The 24968-nt window shown below is 34.4% G+C and overlaps 1 protein-coding gene and 1 long non-coding RNA gene across 2 annotated transcripts in view; one reads left to right on the forward strand and one right to left on the reverse strand.

The window, feature by feature from the left end:
• The window catches only part of LOC142547270 (uncharacterized), an 81156-nt gene that overhangs the window by 43975 nt on the left and 12213 nt on the right, over positions 1-24968 (forward strand). The window lies entirely within an intron of this gene.
• Positions 14711-17133, reverse strand: LOC142547267 (small ribosomal subunit protein uS19). The gene is made up of 4 exons (XM_075655464.1): positions 16977-17133; positions 16751-16896; positions 15870-15927; positions 14711-15161 (listed from the first exon to the last, which is right to left on the reverse strand). Exons 1-4 carry the CDS (start codon positions 16977-16979, stop codon positions 14913-14915), a joined length of 456 nt encoding a protein of 151 aa, XP_075511579.1. The 5' UTR covers positions 16980-17133; the 3' UTR covers positions 14711-14912.

The raw sequence follows: 24968 nt of genomic DNA on the forward strand, positions 1-24968 counted from the left end.
AAATGAATGAAAATCGTTTAGGCACCAGCGACAGCCTTGAAGAACTAATCAATATGCTTATGATATACGAGGCCACCATAAATAAGGATGAAACATCGCTTACTTTTAAACTTTAAAATCCTACTAATTTTTTTATTTTTATTTTCATAAAATTCGAAACACTCGTTTAAAATCAAACTCAACATTTAAAAATCTCAAATGCATAAAAATCCATAAATCTTCAACCACCAAGAATCATATGTAGCCTTTAAAATACTCCAAAATTAAACTTCAAAATAAAGCATAGAATCTCGAGATACATAATCCTAAAAATATTTATTAAAACTTTTAAATCTTAAGCTAATGCGGAAAATAAAGTCTATCGGGAGTGTACTGCCGGACTCGATCCACTTAAGCGTCAGCGCTTCCCTCAAAATTATCATCGCCTGCAACCATCCAAACCTAGTGAGTCTAATGACTCGGCATGTTCTAACCATACGAAACAATTAATACATATACACACACATGCACTAAAATCATATTTTTTTTAAAATAGCTAGCATAAATTTGTAAGCGTAAATAAATCATAAATCGTTAAATCGTAAAGCTTTCCATCATCATAAATCATTTTTGGGTGAAGTTTTGTTAGAATTTTTCAAGTTCGCAATCTTGATTTTGATGTTAACAAAACTTGTTAATTTGTGTTACTAAAAATCTACCTTAGTGTGCAGAAGCTAGGATCAGTCACGGGCTGTTTACATCGCAAACTGAGGACTCAACTGATCGCACAAACTGAATCAGTCTAACTGTTACGTCAATTGAGTAGTCCAGCTGATTGTCCAGTTAATAGGTGGTTCAGCAGGAGAACCTCAGAAGCCTGGCCAGCCGAAGGAGTGTTCAACTGATGAAGAAACACAGCTGATCAGTTCAACTGAACAAGAGTGAAATCAGTTCAACTGATGAGTCAACTGATTTCACCAGCCCAACTGAAGATCCGTTCAGCTGACTAATTCGAAGCATCAGTCAAAATCTTTTAGTTGTAGATGAAGACAAACTCTTTATGAGGATTACAGCTATACACAAAGGTACAAAGTAATTGTCCAGTCAAAGGACAATAATGGACGTTTCATCAGAGCATTAAAGACAAAACGTTTCAGAAGGGCAGTCGAAAAGTCGAGACACAAAGTCCAAGAAATGAATTCAAGATGCAACGGATACAATAATTAAGTCTCACTGTACGATCATTTTTCCCGCCTATATAAAGAGAATATCCGTGAAAACTCAATATACATAGACAAGAAGATTCAACACAAATACGAGAGAAAAGAAAGGGCACCTACATTGCACATCAGCTTTCAGAAGCAATCAGCCCAGAGGGAACTCTTCACAGTCATATCAGCTTATAGTAGAAGCTTATTTCTCTCAGTCTGTGAGAACATATTGTTCAATTCTCACACACACAAACACTCTCATCACCACTCAAATATAGTCTTGCACAAAGACGTTAAACTTGTGTATGTAGTCTTTCTCACATAGACGTAAAAGAAGTGTTGGCTGGAAGGTGATGCCTTCAGTCTAAACTAGGAGTTCAGTTAGGCAGTGAGTAAGTCCTAAGCTGAGTGCGTTTGTACAAGTAGTTGTATAAATCAAAATCTTCTGGTGGATCCTACCCGAGGTGATAGAAGGCGTGACGTAGGAGCAATTGAAATATCCGAATATCCATAAACATATCTTGTGGATTTAACTGATTAACTACTGTTTTCAAACTGTTTGGATCGGTTAGAGTATCTGTCAGTTCAGTTGTCACCATAACTGAACTAATGAATGCAAAAACTAATCTACCCTTTTTCAGTTATTCAGTTTACATAAGTTAAAATATTTTCCAATATAACAGTCTTCTTCACGAAGGATTACTTCGAGTTTCTTCCGTTTGGTTTTAAAACAAAACTCGATTTAATTCATCGGTGTTAACATTCTTAGAACACGAGCTATTGCAGCTCATTGGAGAATGTAGTGCTTGAAATGCCTTCGAAGGCACTAGCACACTCAATCCTTCAAGTTTGATCTTTGAAAGTGAATAGTCGTAATTGTATCATCATGTGGTCGACTGATCAGCTTTAGCTCACCCATTATACATGGGGGCGGGCGTTGGGCCTCGCCAAAAGTGGAAATACGATAGTCGGACTCTCTCTGGGGCCTTCTCCCTCACAATATCTCCAATCATCTCATATCATATCATGTTTGTCAAAGTCAATTTACATCCTTCAAAATATTTTCTTTCTTTTTTTATTATAAAATATCGAATCCTTCAAATTCGTAAAAATAACATTTTCCAGGGAAAATCGTACATCTTTAACATATATCGTAAAATACAATCTTTTCATCATAACCATTTTAAAATATCATTTAGCATGTATTATGATTTTTCGGGACACTGTCAGACCTTTCATACTACCCGAGACGTAAAATGACAATTTTACCCTTGGACTCCACAATTCCCGATTTTCAATTTTTCTCACTTTTATTGTGTAACTTCTACTACTAAAATAATACAAGAAATTTTTTTTCTAAAATAATACTAGAATTTTTTTCTAAAATAATAATATAAATTATTTTTTGAAACTAATTTCGAAAATGCTCATACACATGCATGCGAATAAAAACAGCCCACCATGCGCACTAAAAACTTATTCAATCACTGAATAATAATAACTGCAATTAAATAATTCCTAATTAACATCAACTCCTAGCTTACTGTTTTGAAAGGAATTAAAAAGCCATGCTCAAAAGTCTGTCAAATCCACAACGAATGAACAGATGTAAAACGCGTAAAAACAATATTCATCCATGACCCATAAACATAATATGTGGAAAAACGTAAATTCCTCGAGTTATCGTGCGCACTCTCAGCTCCGCCTACTCTCTTCGGCGCCTCTGGTCTCTACCACAGCATGCTCACCTGCATCAATCACACCTAATGAGTCTAAAGACACAACACACCTGGACCGATATAACAGGTACATATACATAACATGCAACAGTGAAAAATTTTGTAATTAAAAAAAACTTCATGATCTTAAAAGAATGAACTTAAACATATCGTAACATAAACATATTCAAATGTATCTCATCAATGGATCATATGCGTGTTCATTTTCCTTTATTGAATTCAAATCATTAGTTGTGACTTTTGTATCAGCTCTAAGTCGATGGATTCTTCTATGTATAACCGCGGTACCCGACGACGGGGACATCGGCGATAGTTTTACCCATCCACTGGGCCTTGGCCTTACATGTTTGTGTTCGTGTTCGTGAACTCCCCTCCTTCAAAAATATGACATCGTATTCACCACTTATAAAATCCATTCATATACTTACATTTTCTTAAAACCAAGCATGCAACGTATTTTCCTTATTTTCATAAAAATTCATATTCGTATTAACACATACATTTTAAACATGCAATTTTGGTGATCAGGACACTGCCAAGAATGCTAACTTGAACCAGGTGCAAAATGACCATTTCGCCCCAGTCATTTTGCACCCGGAAACCCTAATTGACAAGTTTACCTCTTGACCTCAAAATTTCGACTCGAAGCCAACCGAACTTATTAAAACACCTCAAACCCTAACCCTAACCCTAGAGCTTGGCCTCCCACCCCTTATTCCAGCAGCCATATTCATGGGTGTTTAAGGCTGAGAAATGAATGAATCATGGTTGGTTTAAGAGTCAAGAGCGTTTGGGTCGTATAGTGCGTGAAATGGCTAGATCGAAGGATGTGTGTGTGCAGTTGTGCGTGGTTTGATCCTGGCCAAGAATCTGACCCTCTTTGGTCCGTGACAGGGCTGGGAGAGGACCGTGAGCAGCTGTTCTTGGTCTAGAAACCAATCGAATGAGTAGGATGAGGGGTGGCTCAGTTGGCTTGTTGTTGTGGCTTCAGGAGTAGCGCGTGGGGTTGGTTGTTTGGGCAGTAGGTAGCTAAGGTTGGTCAAGTGGGGCATCTTGGGTTTGGACTTGGTCTTAGTATAGTTGGTTAAGTGCTGGTCCGCTTGGTCGTGAGCTAGGATCGATTATTTAGAGCCCAAGGTGCATTAGGTTTTTGTTCTTCTTGGTGCAGAAATTTTCAGAAAAGATCATGGGGTCTTCGAGGGTTCCAAATGTTTTGAAATGGGTTTTAAGGGTATGGTTAAGTATTATTAAGTCACAGTTTATGTTGGAAAAATTTTGGTTAAGTTTCGGGTTGATTCAGATTAACATTGGGACCCCGGTCCAAGTTTTAAAACGAATCGTTTAAGTTCGGAACGGGCTCGATTTTACGTCTAATAAATGTTTATAAATAAGTTCTGTGATTTTTTAAGGATTTTGGTAAGATTATGGTCGAAATTTTGTTGTACAGGGGTAAAATGGTCATTTTGGGTTTTCAAAGGCAAAATGGTCATTTTGCACCGGGGTCGAGTTTTGAATCCTGGCAGTACCCTGAGCACAATTTGACATGTTATATTTAAATGTTTATGTATAACGAACATGATTTTTGTGAAATTATTAAAATACATTTCATGCTTGATTTTAAGGAAAATTTACGTATTTGCGTGATTTTATTAAGTGATGAATACTGTCACCGATGTCCCCGCCGCAGGGTACCGCGGTTATATTAGATGGATCCATCGAATAGAGCTGATACGAAAGTCACAACTAATGAACTGAATTCAATTAAAAGAAAATGTATACGTATATGATATTATGATGAGACATGTTTTGGCACGTTATGATTTTATACGACATGTTTACGTTATGCTTTTAAATTCTTGAAATATATTTTGCTTACATTATTTTTCACTATTGCATGTTATGTATATGTATTCGATATAACATTACAGGTATGTTGAGTCTTTAGACTCACTAGGTGCGAATGATGCAGGCGTGCTTGTTGATGAGGAGGCTGGAGGTGCCGAAGTCTGAGTCGACAGGGCTGGATGTACGCATATGAACCCGAGGACCGCATTTTCCTCACATCATGTTTTTTTTATGAGTTAGGAGTAGACATGATCATTTTTATACGCTTTGTTTTGACATGTTGTTGATTACCAGGATTTTTACTTGTTTTATTTTTACCTACATCCAGGATGGACGAGTTGGCGAGAATTTTTAAACTGCAGTATTTTATCTGTTATATTATTATGATTATTTTTAAAAGACGTATTTTTCAGCAGTATTGCATGCATGCATAATTCTAAGAATTTCGAAAAAATTGAGCTTGTCTAAAAAACTTTATGTAGTAGATGTTTCAGGATCAGCAGTGCCAGAGAAATCCGCGGGATCCATCTTCCTAAATCACTCATAGACAGCTTCCGGTCGGACCCTCGCACCATTTCCCACGTGCTGCTCTAGTAAACGAGCTATACCGGCTAGTACACGAGCACTAGCATCCTGATTATGTGGAGGCTGTAGAATCTCCTCCTCATGTCTATCCTCATTATCCATACGAAGAAATCGTCTAGGAGGCATCTCTTTGCAAATCTTCCATACCATGTAACCAACATGCATTTAACATTTAATTGAAACATGCATCCAACCTCTATATCATGAATCACAAAAGCACTTAAAGTTCAGCATACAAAATCTAAAGCAGCAAAAACTCACATAATTGAGACGTGACTTCTTGAGCTTCTCGGAGTGGCAGTAACACAACCCTTTGGGGATCCTTCGCTCTGATACCAACTGAAACGTCCACTACTTTTAACTTTAAAATCCTACTAATTTTTTTTCTCATACATAATTTCGAAATCACTTTTAAATAACTTAACATTTCCATAAATCAAAATAGTTTAACATTTAAAATCTCAAGTGCATAAAAATCTCTAAATCGTCAATTATCAACATTCAAATCCAACATTTAACATGATCATACTAACTTCAAAAATAAAGTATCAAAATATCAAATAAAAATCATTAATAAATCTTTAAAACTTTTACTATCAAGCTAATGCAGAAAATAAAGTCCCTCCAGAGTGTACTGTCAGACTCGGTTCACTCAAGCGTCAGCGCCTCTTTCAGTATCATCATCACTTGCATTCAAGCATATAGAGTCTAATGACTCAGCACGTTCTAAACAGGAGTAACAAATAATACATATACAAGCACACGCATTAAAATCATATCTTTATTTAAAATAAACTTGTAAGCATAAATATATCATAAAACGTCAAATCGTAAAGTTTTCAATCATTTATCATTTTGGGTGAATTTTGATCCTTGAAAGTGACTAGTTTTTATACTTTGGTCGACTGATCAGTTTTAGCTCACCATTGCGCATGGAAACGGACATTAGGCATCGACGTAAAATTGAAATACGATCGTTAGGCTCCCTCTGGATCTTTTCTCATAAACGGGCTCCCTCTGGATCTTTCTCCCTCATGATATTTTCAAAGATCGTATATCATATCATTTATGTCACAGTCAATTCACATTTTTCAAAATATTTTTTTTAAAATCATAAAATTTCGTGTCATTTCCACATTTGTGAAATATCATTTTTAAACAGTAATAATTGCACAGCTTTACCATAAATCATACATCTCATATCATCGTCATAAACGTTATAAAATATCATTTAACATGCATTATGATCCATCGGGACACTGCCAATCCCTTCGTACTACCCAGGTGTAAAATGACCTTTTTGTCCCTGGACTTAATATTTAATTTAAACTGAAGGATTTCGATTTAATTCCTTAATACTAATTCGTGAAGCGTTTAATTCTCGAATTGATTCAAACTCAAAAAATTTCTTCCCAAACTTTAAACAAAAACTTTTTATACCTAAAGTAGCCTATTGAACCATGAATCAACCTCGTGGACCACGGTTCGAACCCTTTCTTCCTAAACCCTTCAATCGAACCCTAGCAACTTTCCCCTTGAGCCACGACCCTAAGTTCGTCGAACCACGGCCGAGCCATCTTGAACCACACCTAGCCCTGACCCTCCTAGACTTCCCTTGGACCACGCAGAAGCCCCCTAGCCCACGCAAAATCCTAGGCAAAGCCCCTCACAGCCGCAACCCATCTCTTCCAATTTCTTTGAGCCGCCATGGACCAAGCAGCACCAGCCTCTGTCCCGACTCTCGACCATCCTACCTAGACCCTACTGGACCTGCATAGACCATCCTAGCCATGCCACGAGCCCTACCCTCAGCAACAGCCCAACGTGTGCATAGGAAGAGTCTATGCGGTTGTGGACTCTTCCCTACCGGTCGCCCTTGGGTCCTAGCCATGCTAGGACTCTTCCTAGCCCTTAGTCACATCCAGCACGACCCTTTGCCCAAGCCCTGGTCGAGCCTCACGCCCCTCTTCTCTTAGCCGAGACCTTACATACACATGTCCCATGAAAACCCTAGCCTCTAACCATCAGCCATACACGACGCCTTCTAGCTCTTGTCCAGCCCTCGTCTCATGCCTAAACAGCACTTGTTCAATCCCTTAAACGTCCTATATTGACTGCATACTCGTTGGAAATCATAACACATTCATATACACGTAAAAATCTTCAAAACTTTAAAAATAATCGTCAAAACGATAAGCAATTTGAACTCAATTTTTTTATGCAAAAATAAACAAAACTTTCATAATATGGATTGAATGATGCGTCAAAAGAATTTAGAAACTTGTCTTTGCGTTTTAGAACACTCGAATATACAATCGTCGGCATGGGGTGCGAAGAAGGACGAACGAGTAACACAAACTCCTTGTTTTCTCCCCTAGGAATTTTCGAAATTTGGTGTGTGTTGTGTGTGAGGAATTTCTGCTGAATGCAACCTTAAACAGACCTCTGATTTTATTTTATATATTTTAAATTTGCTTGTTAATGGCTTAAGTTTTGGGTCTTTGAGTTTAGGAGCAATTGAGCCTACTAATTTAGGTAAATTAGTCCCAATAACACCTATTTAATTGAAAAATAAAAGTTTATAAAAATTAGTTTTCAAAAATAATAATTTTTATCTTTCAAAAATCCCTCGTTTGCCCAAAACCGGCTTCCCGGATAAAATCGAGCTCGTCTCGTAAAATAATTTGAACTATATCATTTATAGAAGAATTTAATCATATTAATAAGCCTTGCAAATATTTATTGAAAAATATTTATTTTATCTTAGTCTTATCTGGCCTCCTTTCCCCAACCTATTATCGAATATACGAGTAAAATCTGCAATTTTCATAAAATCGTGACATCTAATCATTTAATCATGCAATCAGACTTTTAATCATATAATATGCATCATGTAAGCATTTAAAATCAATTAAACAAAATAATTAAGTAATTTAAATTAATTTGCATGCACGTGGTTTACGTAGGTTGGCTTTTGGACATTACATCAATTGAGACCAGGGGTCTGGGCTTGTACAAGTCTGTAGTGGTCTGATAGGTATTTTGGGTTGACGCTCGCTCGCGATGGTTTAAACAAGGTGTTCTTTATTTACTCGGGCTGGCTTCGACCTAGTCTCCTATCGGCTTCTCGGAACTAGCTCTGAGTTTCCGTTATTTCTTCCCCTACCCGAGTCTAAGAATGACACGTGATCTTTCCGGTATATCACTACTCAATAATTTTTTTTTAAAAAAAACAAACATTATTGCCAGCAATTCCTCATAAATTATTATATAGCCATTGTGAAACATGATAAAATTAAAGCCAGAAAACGAAAAACCAGCCATAACCGATTAATGGAATGAAGCCAAATCCGTGAAAACACGATATCTAAAAAGCACAAGGAAACATATCAACAAAAAAATACGTGTAAAATCTTACTCGGATGAAGACGACGACTGTATCTGAAATTTGAAATGGCTAAATTCTGCAGTGGTGACTTGGTGAGAGTCGTGAGAGTTGAGAAATTTTATATTCTCTGTCCAATTTCATTTCATATTTTTATGATTTTTATATGTTGTTTTTTCTATATAGTAAGATTTATAAAAATAAATATATATTTAAGAATTTTTTGTTTTCATTCAGTAGTTTTCTGTTCTTTGTTTTCAAAATATAATTTGTTTTTATTTATTTTGGATATATATATATTTTGTGTTTAGAATTCATAAGATTATGTGGTATTTTTTTCATTTTTTTTTGAAGGAAAAAATTGTGGTATTAAGCGTACTAGTATTTCATCCGTGCGATGCACGGGATGATATTATTAAAAAATAGTGAAAAATGAATAGATATTTAAATTGAAAAAATAATATAATTATAAAAAATAAAAATAAAAACTATTTTTTGCTAATTTTAAAAAAAATTCTTAAATACAAGCATATCGATTAATTTTTTTAGCTAATAATCACTATCATATATCAAAATTTTAGATTGTGTTAGCCTAAGGCAATGGCATGATGTTTATCGTGTTTAGTGTATTAATGTCGATCACCAACCTTAATACATATTTAATTATTTAATTTTCGAGAAGCTATATATTATTATTTTTTAACATGTGATAAAAAAATATGTTTTTAAATCACATTCAATAAAATTAATGAGAAATACTTTTTTAAAAATTCAGTAATTTCGTCTAAATCCACATTCACAAAAAATTTTGTGACATGGACACGTGTTTGACACATTTGAATGATAACAATAATTGTTTCATCAATATCTTTATCCAAATGGGTTGTGATTTTATCTACAAAATCTCTTCATAATATACACAACAGCCTATTATTCCGAAAGAAAAATGAAACATGTGATCATAAGTAAATTATGTATAAATCAGAAAAGTTATTTTATTAACATTTACAAAGTGTATTCCAAAACAATGTCAATAAATTTTATAAGGTAGTCTTCTAATAAGATGCATACTTTAATCATTTCCATTACAGGACATTTTATACTATCATGTATCCGTGAACTTTGTAATATAGAAGAAAATTATCACATTAGTGATACGTACTAATTAAAATTTTGTACAAATAGAATAATAATATTTTTTTACTTCTCGATCATGAAAGATAGATTTCAAACTTAATGTCTCGTTGTTTTTGTTGTTTCCATATGTAGGTAGTTCATAACAACGAACAAATCTAAATTTAAACGAACATTACATCTTAGAAGGATTCAACTCATATATGGTGCTGAAAAGAGGAATCATTTTAGAATTCAATTTTGGAGTAGATAAATTTAGTAAGATAAGTAGAATAAAATTAGTTTCTAATATAATATGCAATATTGCATTATTTATAATTTAAAATTCAAATAAGACATCCCAAGGAACAAAAATTATACATTGGATGCTTTTGACAGAGTTATATCATACATTAACTCTTTCAAATTATGAAAATCTCGAATTGCATGCATTGGGTGTCAAACATTTCTGATTATTGAGGGTAATATATATGTTTATTGAGAGTAATTTAATGTCATTTGAAACTCTTTTGAATCCATCTCTTTTAATTTTCTTGTGCTCTCTTATTTGAATTTTTAATAAAACAATTCAAGCTATATAATATAAATATGCTTTTGGAAAAAAACTACAATGCATTAATTCTTTCAAATTAAGGAAATTTCGAAATAATATACATTTGGGATAAAAAAAAATTTATGATTATTAAATGGTAATTTAATGTCCATTGGAAAACCTCGTTGTAGTGATATCTTTTAACACTCAACCAATTTTATTTTTAGAAAAATTAAATAAACTAATTAAATATTGTATTTCTTTTTCAGTAAGTAATTTGGGCAGAAAATTATTTAAAATAGCAAAATGTATTTTTGAATGATTTACCTCATCAGTGATACTAAACATTGCAGTCATTTGTATTTTAAATTTATTTATACAGTTTTTAATTAAATTGATTGATATAATCAGTGCAAAAAATTTAATAGAGTTTACGTTTTCAATAGAGTTTATTTTCAATTTGAGTAAAAAAATAAAAAAACATATAATATATAAATTATATTTGAATTAATATAAAATTTAATTAAATTCAAATTTGAACTAAATGAATTGATATAATCAATCCAAACAATATTGAAGTGATCATTTATTGCAGTACACATATATCAATATTCATGATATATCTTTTCTTTTTTAGAAATGACATTTTGGCGAAAAATTACTATTTTTGACAAAAACTCTGCTTTTATATAGATATAAATATAGATTTGAGTAAAAAAAATAAAAAACATATAATACATAAATTAAATTTGAATTAATATAAAATTTAATTGAATTAAATGAATTGATGTAATCAATGCAAACAATAATTGAAGTGATTATTTATTGCAGTACACATATGTCAATATTCAAGTAAATCTTTTCTTTTTTTAGAAATGTCATTTTGGCGGGAAATTACTATTTTTGATAAAAACTCTATTTTTATATATATATAGGTTTTTTTAAAAAATAATTTAATTTAAAAAAAATTTCAAAACCAATTTAAAAAAAAAAATTCAATACTACTGCAATCCGCGCTTGGTACGCGCGGACGGTGCTCACGTGGAGCAGCGTCTGCACTTGGTATGCGCGGACGCTTCTCCACCTGCCACGTGACGCTATTTCATTCGTCCAATCCTTATCTATGCCCGAATCCTTCTTCTTTCCTCCTCCTCCTCTTCTTTCCTCCTCTTATCTTTGCCCTCTCATTCTCGCATTTATCAGTTTCTCAATTCCTCACCGAAAATTTTTTTAGACGAAGTTGAGAAGATCTACTGCATAGTTCAGAATGGCAGATAATCGAAATCCAGAAGATCCCAGTGTTCTCTATTTACAAGCGACACATATGTCATCAAGAGTGTCTTCGTTAACCATTGATGATATTGTCAAAGTGAAGAGGTCAGACAATTTGATTTGGAAATTATATACTGATAATTACTTACACAGGCATGTACTAGCATATTTAAATCATATGGGTTTTTATTGAGTTTTAGAATGTGGCTCATAAGTTCTTGATAATCATTTGATTACTACGCTTGTTGAACGTTGGCGACGCGAGACACACACGTTTAATTTTACATGTGGTGAAGCAACAGTGACATTACAAGATGTTTCAATAATTTGGGGTCTAACAATTGATGGTGAAGCAGTAACTGGAGTAGATGTGTCACATAAAGTTGAGAAATGGCAACACATATGTTTGGATATGTTGGGATTTTTGCCAGCATCAAAACATTTGAAAGGTGGTCATCTGTCTATGACTGCACTACACGATCATTGTATATCTAACCTTGTTAATGATGAAACTTCAGAAGTAGATGTTGTGAAATTTATCCGTTGTGTTGCGTTAATGATTATTGGAGGAATAATGTTCTCTGACTATCAGGAGGGTCAGCTAGACTAATATTTTTTCAACTGCTACGAGATGTTGATAACGTGAAGTCTTATAGTTGGGGTAGTGCAGTTTTAGCATTTCTATACCGTGAGTTGTGTAACGCGTCACGTATAGAGAAGACTACAATGGCTGGAACTTTATATATCTTGCAGGTATCATTAATGTGATGTGATTATTTAACAAATTTTTTTGGTTAAATTTTTTAATTTTTTATTATTATTATAAGCAGATATGGGCATGGAGCAGGATTAAATGTGTTAACCCTGATCGAGATGGGTTAACATTAGTTGTACCTCCCGTTGATCCGGATGCTTTGATTCCAGTTTTCTCCATATGGTGTGCACGGTAATATTTAAAAATTATTGTGGTAATATCATATATATCTTGTATATTTTTTTGATATGTAATTTTTTTTATAATTGTAGGTGGAAATTTGGATTTAGTTACACATATTCGTCAACACATGCTGTAAGAATTATAAGAGATTCTCTAGATCGTATGAATAATAATGAGGTATTATAGAATTTTAATATTTAATAGTGATTAAACGAAGACTATTTTGTTTTGACTAAATGAATATTTAATTTTAACATTTTTTTACAGTTTAATTGGATCGTTTACAAAAAAAATGACATAGATGTGAAGACGTTTATTGATTCATACGACAACAGAATATGGCGATGTGTTTGTCCCCTTATATGCTTTGACATCGTGGAGATGCATCGTCCTAATCGGATAATGCGACAATTACGAAAACGACAATCAATTTCAGGGTCTGCCGTCGACAATGACGATATGCATAATATCACGAGAATAGGACATCGAAACACCGATCGGGGAGATTATCATAGAAATTCAATTGAGTTGTGGAATAATAGGCTGAGATATTTTTTTAAAGTGGTGCGACACGAGCGATTGATGCAAACTGATGAAGACTACTTTCAATGATATAATCGAATAACTGTGCGCACCATATCATCCTGCACTTACTGTCGTTGGTTTTCAACCACATCTGTACAATACTTTTGTTGGAGAAATTAATGTTCAACAAAATTTTAGTACGCATTCTCCGTTTTCGCATCAGTCATCATTAGGATGGAGAAGCGACATGGTAAGGCAACCAAGTGGATTTGCAGGAGACTCTACGATTATTACGTCAGCTGAATTGAATATTGCAGGAACCTCTACTACTCAACCTGGTTTTTTCAGTGATTCAGGGTTTGCTGACTTTCGTTCGTTTGGTCAGCCGGATTTTCAAACTCCTTATTGGTCGAACACACAAAGTTTTACGAATTTGCTTAATGTTGGACCTCAGCATATTGTGCATGACACTCGACCACAGAGGAATGTTATTTCACCTATCACTTATCCAGGTTACTCCAATGAGGAAAATCCTGAAGATGTAGGATTACGTAGAGGAACGAGAAGACGCAATCCACCTGATTGTGGAACAGGGAGCAATTTGTATAATTTTAATTATGACGATGATTCTTCTAATTAATTGTAACTATAAAATTTCTATTGTTATGCAGTTTGCATTGTTGCATTGTCTAAATTTTATTATTTCTACAGTATAGTGTTAATAAGCGAAAGATAAGATGAATAAAAGTGCAGGAAAAAAAACACAATTAAACAAAGCTGAAATAAAAAATATAAACAAACACGTTGTAAAAATGTTTTTACATATCATGACACAAGAAAATACACTATCTAAAGATAAGATGAAAAGAACATAATTGACGTCCATATCCTCAAATTTGTTGTTCTTCTTTTTATCCTGCTCATCTGCGATAAATAAAATTTGTTAGACGGTGCTTACTAATATTATAATATACAGAGTCCGCACTTACCAAGCGCAGACGGTACTCCACGTAGGAGCGTCCGCAAAGTCCGCGCTTGGTAGCACCGTCCGCACTTACCAAGCCTATCAAGCGCGGATTGCAGTAGTATTGCCAATTTTTTTTTAAATTATTTTTAAATACATTTTTAAAATTTAAATTATTTTTTTAAAAAAAAACCCATATATATATAGATAAAGTCTATTATGTATAGTATATAAAATGAATATATATTTGAATAGCTTTTTACCTATTTAATTTATTTGAATAATTTTTGCTTGTTAATAAAGTTTATTTGATTTTTTGTTGTGTGTTTTCCAACATTTTTCTTAATGTTTTACGAGTAATTATCTCGTGTAAACAAAATTCAACCAAAGAATTAATAAATTCGGATTAGTTAACTTTTTAAATAATATTTTTTATAAACCATGCTATAATAAATACATGGCTCGATTTCAATCTCACACAATTTAATAGTAAGCCGATGATTTTTACTTTCTTTAATTTTTAAATTTTACGTCAAAAAACATACATCTTTCTAGAAAAATTCAGCTTTTTCCAGTCATGGCATTAAAAAATAACAAACTCATGAAATCAAAAATTTAATGGTTTCGATCTTCATTCAGTTATAGGTTTGTGACAGTAATCACAACCTCTTTCCAGAACCAAAACTTAAACAAACATCCACAAATATCCAACGAAAATTGAAACTGCGGTCTGAAACGATACTAAAAAGTAATATTGATCAACCACGAAACAACTGAAGCAAATGCCATTTGATGGAAAAGAGTCTATTTAAGAGGAATGAACCTTGACGAGTGGGTGGCACCAATACCAGGTCTTCCGTGCTTAACTGGCTTGTATGAAATCGAGAATTCTGCAAGATAGTGGCCGATCATTTCAGGTTTGATTTCAACTGGATTGAAGGTCTTGCCGTTGTATACTCCAAGGACACTTCCGATCATCTCAGGTACTATAATCATGTTTCGTAGGTGGGTCCTCACCAATGCAGGCTTCTCACCAGGTGGTGCCTCACGTTTCTGCAATGTTTCATGTCAAGAATTGTTTATGATAAAATGATTGTGCAAAACCCTAACCAGGACCAATAACCCAATTCAAAATATTGTAGGCTCATTATAGAGCAATTAAATGAGGCCTATCAAGTGTAGCTGGGAGAAAAAAAAAACTAGATACCTAATATAGTGAGCGGCTCTGGGAATTAAAGGACACACCAAAAGTTTAAAGTAAAGAACATGACAAGGTCGGTTGATAAGGTGGATCCTGATTTCTAAATAGAAGAATCAAAGGTGGTTCTGAAACCAAAGGCACGAGCCTGCAACGTAAGGTCAGACAAGACTTGTAAATATTAAAACGTCTGTGATTAGACGATAGCCTATAAACTTGCTCATTGTAAGTGCCATTTACTTGCAAGACAGGAGACACAAATTTTTTTAGAAAAGAGACATTATGTTTGCATCTCAGCGGATATGGATTGACAAGGTAAGTGAATAACCATATATCCGGATAACATCACTTTGCTTGCACCTGAGAATTTTGTGAACAATCATAGAATTAGAGCAAGATCAGATTTTGTCACGTATGTTAATGCTATGCCTCACTTCTTCATGATAACTTGTTCTTTCTTTGAAATCCTACTACATAAAAAACCCAAAAGCACCACAAACTAAACACAATGAAACAGGACAGAAATTTAAAAAAAAAAATTAGAATAGCTAACAATGACTTACAGCTTTACGCAGCTTCTTGATCAAAGCCATGGGCTTCCTCTTCAAACCCCTCTGAAACCTGCAATAAAGTTTCATAAATAAGAAAGGGTTTGTATCCAAAGTGGGGGAGAATTGCACATGACAGGATAGTACTTGCACTGCAAAACGGACATGCTCATGTATGAAACCATGAGTGTTGTGCCCCGAGTCATTGTTGCGAGTTATGCCTACTTCAAATTCCAATTCTAGCATTATGGATAGGCCATGAACCAATCACGAAGATAACAAGAGTACTTAGGTGTATTAGTGGCCAAGCATATAGGACTTACAACTGGAAGAACAGAGGCATATTCATGCCTAGGGATGTGTTCTAGGTGTATGAGCTAATAAATAAATCACATACCTAGCACGCGCATGCCACATATCAGTGGTGACCAAATTTGTAATAAAAAATCGATTAGTGCCGGATCCATGTACAAATTAGTATTTAGGACCCATGTGTGTGTTAGGCGGTAAGCTCCATGAACTGGTCTTGGCCACAGATCCGTGGTAATACATCTATATTGTTTATAGTTCGTGGAACACAGACCTGTGCAGAAGGGGGGCCTACATCTATGGACGTAGTACGTAGCCAACGTATATATAATAATAATATTACAAATACATAAAATATAATCATTAGTTTTACACATAAAGCTTAAATATATGTCAACAAGACAAATGTGATACTATAAGCTGATGGTCCAAAATCCAACTATTACACTCAAATCCGCCGAAGTAAATTGCGATTGCTACTGCGCACTTTCCAACTATTACACTTAAATCCGCCGAAGTAAATTGCAAAAGCATAACACACCCACACACACCATAAAATAACACAATTCACATCGAAAAGAACGTACCTTCTACGAGCACGGGCATTGAAAAGCTTAACCAGTTCATCGGTGGACATGTCGAGAAGAGAATCGAGATCTACTCCCCTAAAGCTGAACTTCTTGAATGTTCTCTTCTTCGGCTGTCCCGCCGCCACCTCCGTTTCAACGTCCGCCTGCAGAAACATAAATGATCATAGAACGCACACTTACAGTAATTATTCTGCGCGAATTAAAGACAGATGTTAAAATCTACCATGGCTTCTTGGGGAGTTTCTTCGCTGAGGCTCTGTGAAGCAACGCCGCTAGGGTTTCAATGGAGTTGATATTGAAAAATGAGTGATTTCTATTTAAATAGTGGGCTGACTGAGCAAACGGAAAAGGATAAAAATGGGCTTTACGTCAAATATGACAGTTGGGCTTAAGGTCTATGTTATTAGCATAAATCTGCCCAAACATTGTTTGTATTTACATTATTAGTAAATTAACCCTCCATGTTTTAAAATTTTGATCACACTTACTTGTTTGTATGACGTTTTCAAAAGTACATGTGCTCAGTGTTTGAAAACACGAAGAATTATTATATTAATTTTTTTGAGAGATTTTAGATCTCGAGATTTCAGTAATCTCGAATATGCGGTTAACGTTTGTGAAAATACGAAAAACTCATAATCTTTATATAAAATTAATGATTTTTTAAAACATTCTATTCTTAAAAATCATGCATAGAACTCCCGTGAAATAAGCAAATGTGCCTTGATTTTTTAAAAACACATGTTTGAAAAGAACTTTCATTTAAATTATGGGGTTTTACCCTTTCTTCAACATTTTCGCAAGGGTGATCGATATGATATTCCAGGGAAAACAATAAAGCAACTATATCAAACGGATTTGTAACATGTATGGATAATTCATGAACTTTTGAATTTGGTTTTTATACTATATATATATATATATATATAATATATATATATGTGTGTGTGTGTGTTTAAGTGTGTGTATATATATTGTTAGACTAGGTGCCCAACAAATGTGGCTCGAGTTTTTATTGACTCTGATGTAAAATAATATTTATTTTAATAATATTTTACGATTTTATTCGATTATGTTATTATAATTTATCTGTATACTCATGCAAGCTGCATAGATAAAGTCTTTGAATATACAATAGGTACTATGAGGTCTGTCTCACAACGTAAGATCGTGAAACTCATTAAGAAATGTACCGTATATTCTAAACCGGTTCTTAGTCGAATCAGCCGCCAAAAAGAAGGATAAAAGTTGCTTTATCTCGAGACTAACATATGTGATGTAAACGTCATGTTTCATTAGCAAGAGCATGAAGATGTTCATTCATACAGATGGGTGATCATTTGATGATGCACTGAACAACCCTCTCTCGGACTGTCCATGTAAGGTATAGGAAATTCGAAATACGTAACGCGGCTGCATGCAATCTAAGGTTTTATTTTAAATATGTGTTTATTGATTTTTATTCACATCATTCATGATTATTGAATGGGTAGGGTTTATTTCATGATTATTTATAAGTTTCATGCATTAGAGTTTTAAGTTGCAATTCGCTCTCGAACGTGTAACGGAGACCGGGGATTCAGGAAAATATTTTTATTTAATAATTATTTTTAATTGTAACGTCCCGAAAATTTGAATGTCTACGTAAACCACATGCATGCAAGTTATTAAATTTCTTTTGTATTTTATTAAATTTTTTTAATGCATTAAATGCATGTTTATTTCATGAATTTGTGTTTTAATTCGTGGTTTATTTAAAGTTTCATACATTAGAATTTTAAGTTGTATTTCGCGCTCGAACGAGGAACAGAGACCGAGGAAAATTAAGAAAAATATTTTTATTGAACGATAAATTTAATTAATTAATATAAGATGTTTACCCAATCAAGCCCATTTCTTGAAAAATATTTTTCTTGAACGATTAATTTTAATTAATTAATATAAGATATTTTAAGTGTATTTTTCAAGAAATGAGCTTGATTGGATATTTTTACCTGTCAGAGCATATTTTTAATCGGTACGCAAATTTTATTGAAACGTGGGACTTTTTGAGGGCTCGGGCAATATTTTCAAAAACTTACTGGAACGAATTATTTTGTTGAGAATGTTTTTGGGCTTGTTGGACTTGTTTTAGAGATTAATGGGCTCAAAAACTCTTTTAAACTACTTAATTATGATTAGGGCTCATTGGTGACTTAATTAGCACCTAAACTAAACCCTAAACCTACTTAACTAATAGTGGCCGACCCTCCCCAACCTCCAACAGCCATTTTCAAAATTTCCAGCAGCCACTCTCCTTGTTTTTCCCAAAGCTTTCAAGAAAAACTCCTTCCCGCCTCTCCGATGCACGTTCTATGCAAGGATTTTCGAGTTTTCGAGCGTATAAACGAATAGGTATGCCTTATATCTTTTTTCTCATCCTTCACGCCATTTATATGCTGATATATATATATATATTTGCATGAGGAATTCTTTGATGTATCAAGTGGTGTCATTTTTGCAAAGGTTGGCATGAAATATGCGTTTTTCTTGAACATAACTCACCCTATTGTGTATTGCATGAAAGAGGCTGCTAGGTCTTCGAGTTTAGGGGCTGTAAAAGCTGAGATATGTGGAGTTAAGGTGTCAAGAGGCTGGAGTCAGGAGTTAGTCACGTTTTGATGAGGGCTGATCAGTTTTAACGAGGGAAATATGATTTTTATCGTAAAACCGCACAAGCTGTGAAATTTCTGTGTCACAAAACTTGTTACCCTCTGTTATTTCAAATTATGCGACTTATAAGTTGGTTTTCTGAAAATATGTTCAACATATGATTTGTAACACTCTATGTTATCTTCGATTTGATAGCAAATTCGTAATTTTCTGATAAGAAACGAGAAAGATATGGTTTTATGGTAAATCGCACAAGCTGTGAAATTTTTGTGTCACAAAACATATCACACTCTGTTATCTCAAATTCTGAGACTTAAAATTTGGTTTTATTAAAATTTGTTCAACATATGATTTGTAGCACTCTGTGTTATCTTCGATTCGATAGAAAATTTGTAATTTTCTGATAAGAAATGAGAGAGAGATGATTTTTTTCGTAACATCGCTCAAGCTGTGAAAATTTGTGTACATACGCTGGAGATTTTCAGCAACCTTTGGGCTTGTTTCGTGGGTCATAAGTGGTCTAGAATGGGTGGTTTATAGGCTGATCATGTAGGTTTAAGTCACGGTTTAAGTTGGGAAAAATTTGGTTAAGTTTCGGGTTGATTCGGGTTAAAACCGGGACTCCGGTCCAAGTTTTAAAACGAATCGTTTAAGTTTTGAAACGTGCTCGAGTTTACGTCTAAGAAATACTTATTATTATGCTTTGGGGGTGTTTTAAGGTGTTTGGTTGACTTCGGTTTGAAATTTTGAGGTCCGGGGGTAAATCGGTCATTTTGGGTTTCCAGGATCAAAATTGTCATTTTGCACCCGGGTCGAGTTAGAAGTGTTGGCAGCACCCTAAACACGATTTTAAATGTTTATGCATCATGTATGTGACTTTTTTCGTAAATATGAGAATATGTTGCATGCTTGGTTTCAAGGAAAATTTACGTATTTGCATGATTTTGTTAAGTGATGATAATGATGATGTTTTGAAGGATGGGAGTTGGTTGTGACTGATGATTTATACGTATACGATGATATGAGGTATTATGAGCTGAGTCCAAGGCTCAGTGGATGGGTAATGTTGTCGCTGATGTCCTCGTCGCCGGGTACCACGGTTATATGTAGATGGATCCATCGAATAGAGCTGATACGATAGAGTTGATACGAAAGTCATAACTAATGAACTGAATTCAATTAAAGAAAATGTATAAGTATGTGATGATATGATGAACTGTTTTGACACGTATGCTTTTATGATATATTTATGTTTATGCTTTAAAGATCATGAAATGTATGTTGAGTATAGTACTTTTCACTATTGTATCTTACGTATACGTATTTGCTATTAACGTTATAGGCGTGTTGAGTTTAGACTCACTAGATGTGAATGATGCAGGTGAGCACATTGATGAGGAGGCTGGAGGTGCCGAGGACTGAGTACGCGTATTTGGTTGTGCGACCGCGAACCCGAGGACTTTGTATTTTTCTGCAAAACATGTTTATGAGTCATGTGTTTAAGATTTATGGTTAAATGTCTTTGAATCTTGGTTTACGTTGTTGATTCATCATATTTTTGTTATCGGTTCGAGTTTCTCTTTTAAATCAGTAGACTAGGAGAATGGATTTATTTTAAAGATTAAATTAATTGCAGTTATTTTTATTCCGAGGTTTGATGACCCTTTTAAAAGCATGTTTAACTTGTTTAAATATTTTTGAGTGTGTGCATTTTCCGCCTTAGATTTTTTTAAAAAAATGGCTAGTAGAATTTGAAAATGAGTAGAAGTTTCAGTTGGTATCAGAGCAAGGGTCATGTATAGGGTTGTGCCACCGTCAGCTTCTGCAGCTCAGTTTTCAAGCCTCAAATCTGTAAGTTTTAAGGTTTTTAATGTTATTACCTGCATGTTTACATAATATACGTTTTATAGTCAATGTTTATCTGTCGTTATGTTTGAGATTAGATGTTTTAAAAATTTTATGCATGTTACGACATGAAATGAGGAATTATATGTTTTTCATGCATGCTGGATTTGTGGTGGAATTGGACATGATTAAGAATTTGAATATTGGGCGTTAAGAGAGGTTGGAAATTATTTGACTATATTATTTTTTGGGTTAGTAGTACTGATGTTCTACTTATGGATCATAAGTTAATCTGGAAAATTATGAATGCTTTTGGGGCATGTAGGTTTTCTAAGAAAATGTTGATGGTTCGTGGTTACTAGTTGGATTAATTTTTGAGGATTTTATATAAGCAATAATGATTCGAAGACTACGGCAATCCTTAGAAGTATAAAATGTATAACTTGTGATTTTGAGTATTGATGGAAATTTAAGATTTGGTTATGGGAATTGAATTTGGGATTAATAAATTTATAATTATTTAACTTCATGTTACGGGAAACTTATAAAATGGAATTAGGAACGCCAAAAACTTACGCATAATTGTGGAATTTTTGGTAATTAAGGACCAAGTGGATAATTTTCGAGGAAATTAGGAATTCATTTTGCAATTATTAAGGAATTTGGAGACTAGTTCAGCAATAAGTGAGAATTTAATAGTTTAAGTGAGGAAATAATTAGCTGATGTAATCCTTAGAATTAAAATCCATAAAACATCAGAAAGAAAGCCCAAATCTTTTATGTCAAATCTTGAGTTCAATAACTTCTTGGTGGATTTGATCATCTTATCATTACTACCAATGATAAGTATGTCATCTACGTAAAAACATAAAATGACATATCCATTTTCAGTGTTTTTTATGTATACACATTTGTCACATTCACTGAATTTAAATCCACTTTTTATCATGTCTTTATCAAATTTTTCGTGCCATTGCTTTGGTGCTTGTTTTAAGCCATATAGAGACTTCACCAGTTTACAAATCTTGTTTTCTTGCCCAGTCACAGAAATTCCTTCAGGTTGTTCCATGTAAATTTCCTCTTCTAAATCTCCATTTAGAAAAGCTGTCTTTACGTCCATTTGGTGTACTTCAAGATTTCGCAAGGCGGCAATCGCAAGTATCACACGAATAGAGGTTATTCTCGATACAAGAGAATATGTGACAAAGTAATCAAGCTCTTCACGTTAATGGTAACCTTTGATTACCAATCTGATTTTATACTTATCTATGGTTCCATCTGATTTCATTTTCCTTTTGAAAACCCATCAACTTCACTCTCATATTGGACAAATTTGTCAATAGCTTCATCCTTACTAGCTTCATCCTTACTTTTGATGAGATATACATAACAAAATTTTGTGCTATCGTCAACAAAAGTAATGAAGTATTTATTTCCACCACGAGTTTGTACACCTTTTAAATCACATATATCATTGTGAATTATAACAAGTGGCTCACTATTTCTTTCAATTGTTCGAAAAGATGATCTCGTTAGTTTTATCTCAACACAAGTTTCACATTTGTGTTGTTTATCAATTTGGAATGCAGAAATGCTTATCATGTTAATTAGTCTACGAATTGTATCGTAATTAACGTGTCCAAGTCTACCATACCATAAACAAGAAGACTCAAGCAAGTAAGCAAAAGTATTAACTTTATTCATCACAGGCTTAATAGCTATTACATTGAGTTTGAATAACCCATTACAAACATAACATTTGCCAACAAATATTTCACTTTTCGACAAAACCACATTATCTGACTCGAAGACAATGCGGAAACCATGCTTGTTAATAAGCGACCCGGACACCAAGTTCTTTCAGATGTCAGGTACATAGAGCACATTGTTCAAAGTCAGTTCTTTTCCAGATGTCATCTTTAGGAAAAATTTTCCTTGACCCTTGATCTCAGAATGGAGGAATTTCTCATGAATAGTTTTTCCCCGTTCTCATATTCCTCGAGAGCTGCAAACATCTCCTTGTCCGAGCAAACATGGCGAGTGGCACCAGTGTCGATCCACCACTCCCTTGGGTTAGAACCCACCAGATTAAATTATGATATTACAGCACAGAGATTCATGTTCGAAACCTCCTGAGAAATGTTCTTTACCACATTCACCTCTCGATTTGTCTTTGGCTTCTTACATTCAGATGCCTTGTGACCCATGCCATCATAGTTATAGCATTTTCCAGAGAACTTCTTATTTGAAACACCTCCTTTGGGTCCTATGTTCAACCTTTTGTTGGAGGAGGAAAAGGTTTTCTTTTTCGAGCTTTGACCATGCTCGACAACATTTGCTTAGCGGCAACAGAAGAAAACAATCGTCTTTCCGAACTCTTGTTGTCTTCCTTGATACGAAGTCGAACAATGAGCTCTTCAACATTCATCTCCTTGCGCTTGTGCTTCAAATAATTTTTGAAATCCTTCCAAGCTGGTGGTAGCTTTTCAACAATAGCAGTCACTTGGAATGATTCACTCAAAGTCATCCCCTCACCGTGAATCTCGTGAAAAATCACTTGGAGCTCTTGAACTTGGCTGATAACTGGCTTTGAATCCACCATTTTAAATTCCAGAAAGCGCCCACAAGAAACTTCTTGGCCCCGGCATCCTCGATTTTGTACTTTCTGTCAAGGGATTCCCACAACTCTTTAGCCGTTTTCTTTTCGCAAAACACGTTGTAGAGCGAATCGACCAATCCTTTTAGTACATAGTTTCAGCATAAGAAATCAGAATGATTCATTCATCCACCACACTAACAGATTCAACATCTCCCTCACCCTCTTTGAGGTTAGGAGCATCCTCAGACAGGAACCTGGGCAGGTTCAGCATTGTCAAGTAGAACAGCATCTTCTGCTGCTACCTTTTGAAGTCCACACTAGTGAACTTCTCAGGTTTTTCACCGTGACTGGCTGGGACAGCAACCGCAGCAGCATGTGGGGTAGCATGAGGGAAAACCCGAGCCACAGTAGGGACAACATGACTAGTTTTCCTTTGCATGCTGGTTTCGGTAGCCATATCTGAAACAAACCATGTAATGAGTAATCTGTTTTAAGTTTGTTAGAAACAACGCTAATAACAATAGCTTAGAAACGAACTCGTAAAGATAAAACAGTAACCGAAATAAGTGTGATGTTTACAGTAAGAATATCGTGCAAAGGAAATCAAAACCAAACCGAGACCTGTAGCGTGTACAGTTTCCTTAAAACAGATTCGCCCCCTCCGGTATGTGCTTCGAGATTTCAGCGGACATCTGTTTCTCAGGATATAACGGAACAACCAGCAGTGACTTAGCACGAGACACTACTACGGTGAACTGAAAACGTACCTTTACTTTATCACCGAGATTTAACGGAGGCCAAATGAAAAGATAACAATATGAAATGCAAGAGAATACTTGAAAGAGAAAAGATTTTCGTATGCTTGAAATGAGGAAATGAACCCACTATTCATAAACCTCAAAATGCATACCAAGAGTCATGCAAGATTAATTAACTCAATTAATCTTCCCATTAACTCAAAAAATATGAAGAGTCAAAACTCTTCAACTAACTCAAGAATGTGGAAAGTCAAAAGACACTTCCACAATAATGAGCAACAACTAACTCAAGAATGTGGAGAGCCAAAAGACACTCCCACATTCATGAGACATAATTTTTATTCAAACTTTAAATTTACTT

This window comes from Primulina tabacum, chromosome 5, assembly GCF_025594145.1.
Source record: "Primulina tabacum isolate GXHZ01 chromosome 5, ASM2559414v2, whole genome shotgun sequence".
NCBI classification, from domain to species: Eukaryota; Viridiplantae; Streptophyta; class Magnoliopsida; order Lamiales; family Gesneriaceae; genus Primulina; species Primulina tabacum.

What these genes read in the sequence shown, in the direction of transcription:
- LOC142547267 (XM_075655464.1), bottom strand. An exon ending in AATGCCCGTGCTCGTAGAAG is followed by an intron (nt 15,928 to 16,750) that starts GTACGTTCTTTT and finishes ACTTTATTGCAG; the next exon opens with GTTTCAGAGGGGTTTGAAGA. An exon ending in TCAAGAAGCTGCGTAAAGCT is followed by an intron (nt 15,162 to 15,869) that starts GTAAGTCATTGT and finishes GAAACATTGCAG; the next exon opens with AAACGTGAGGCACCACCTGG.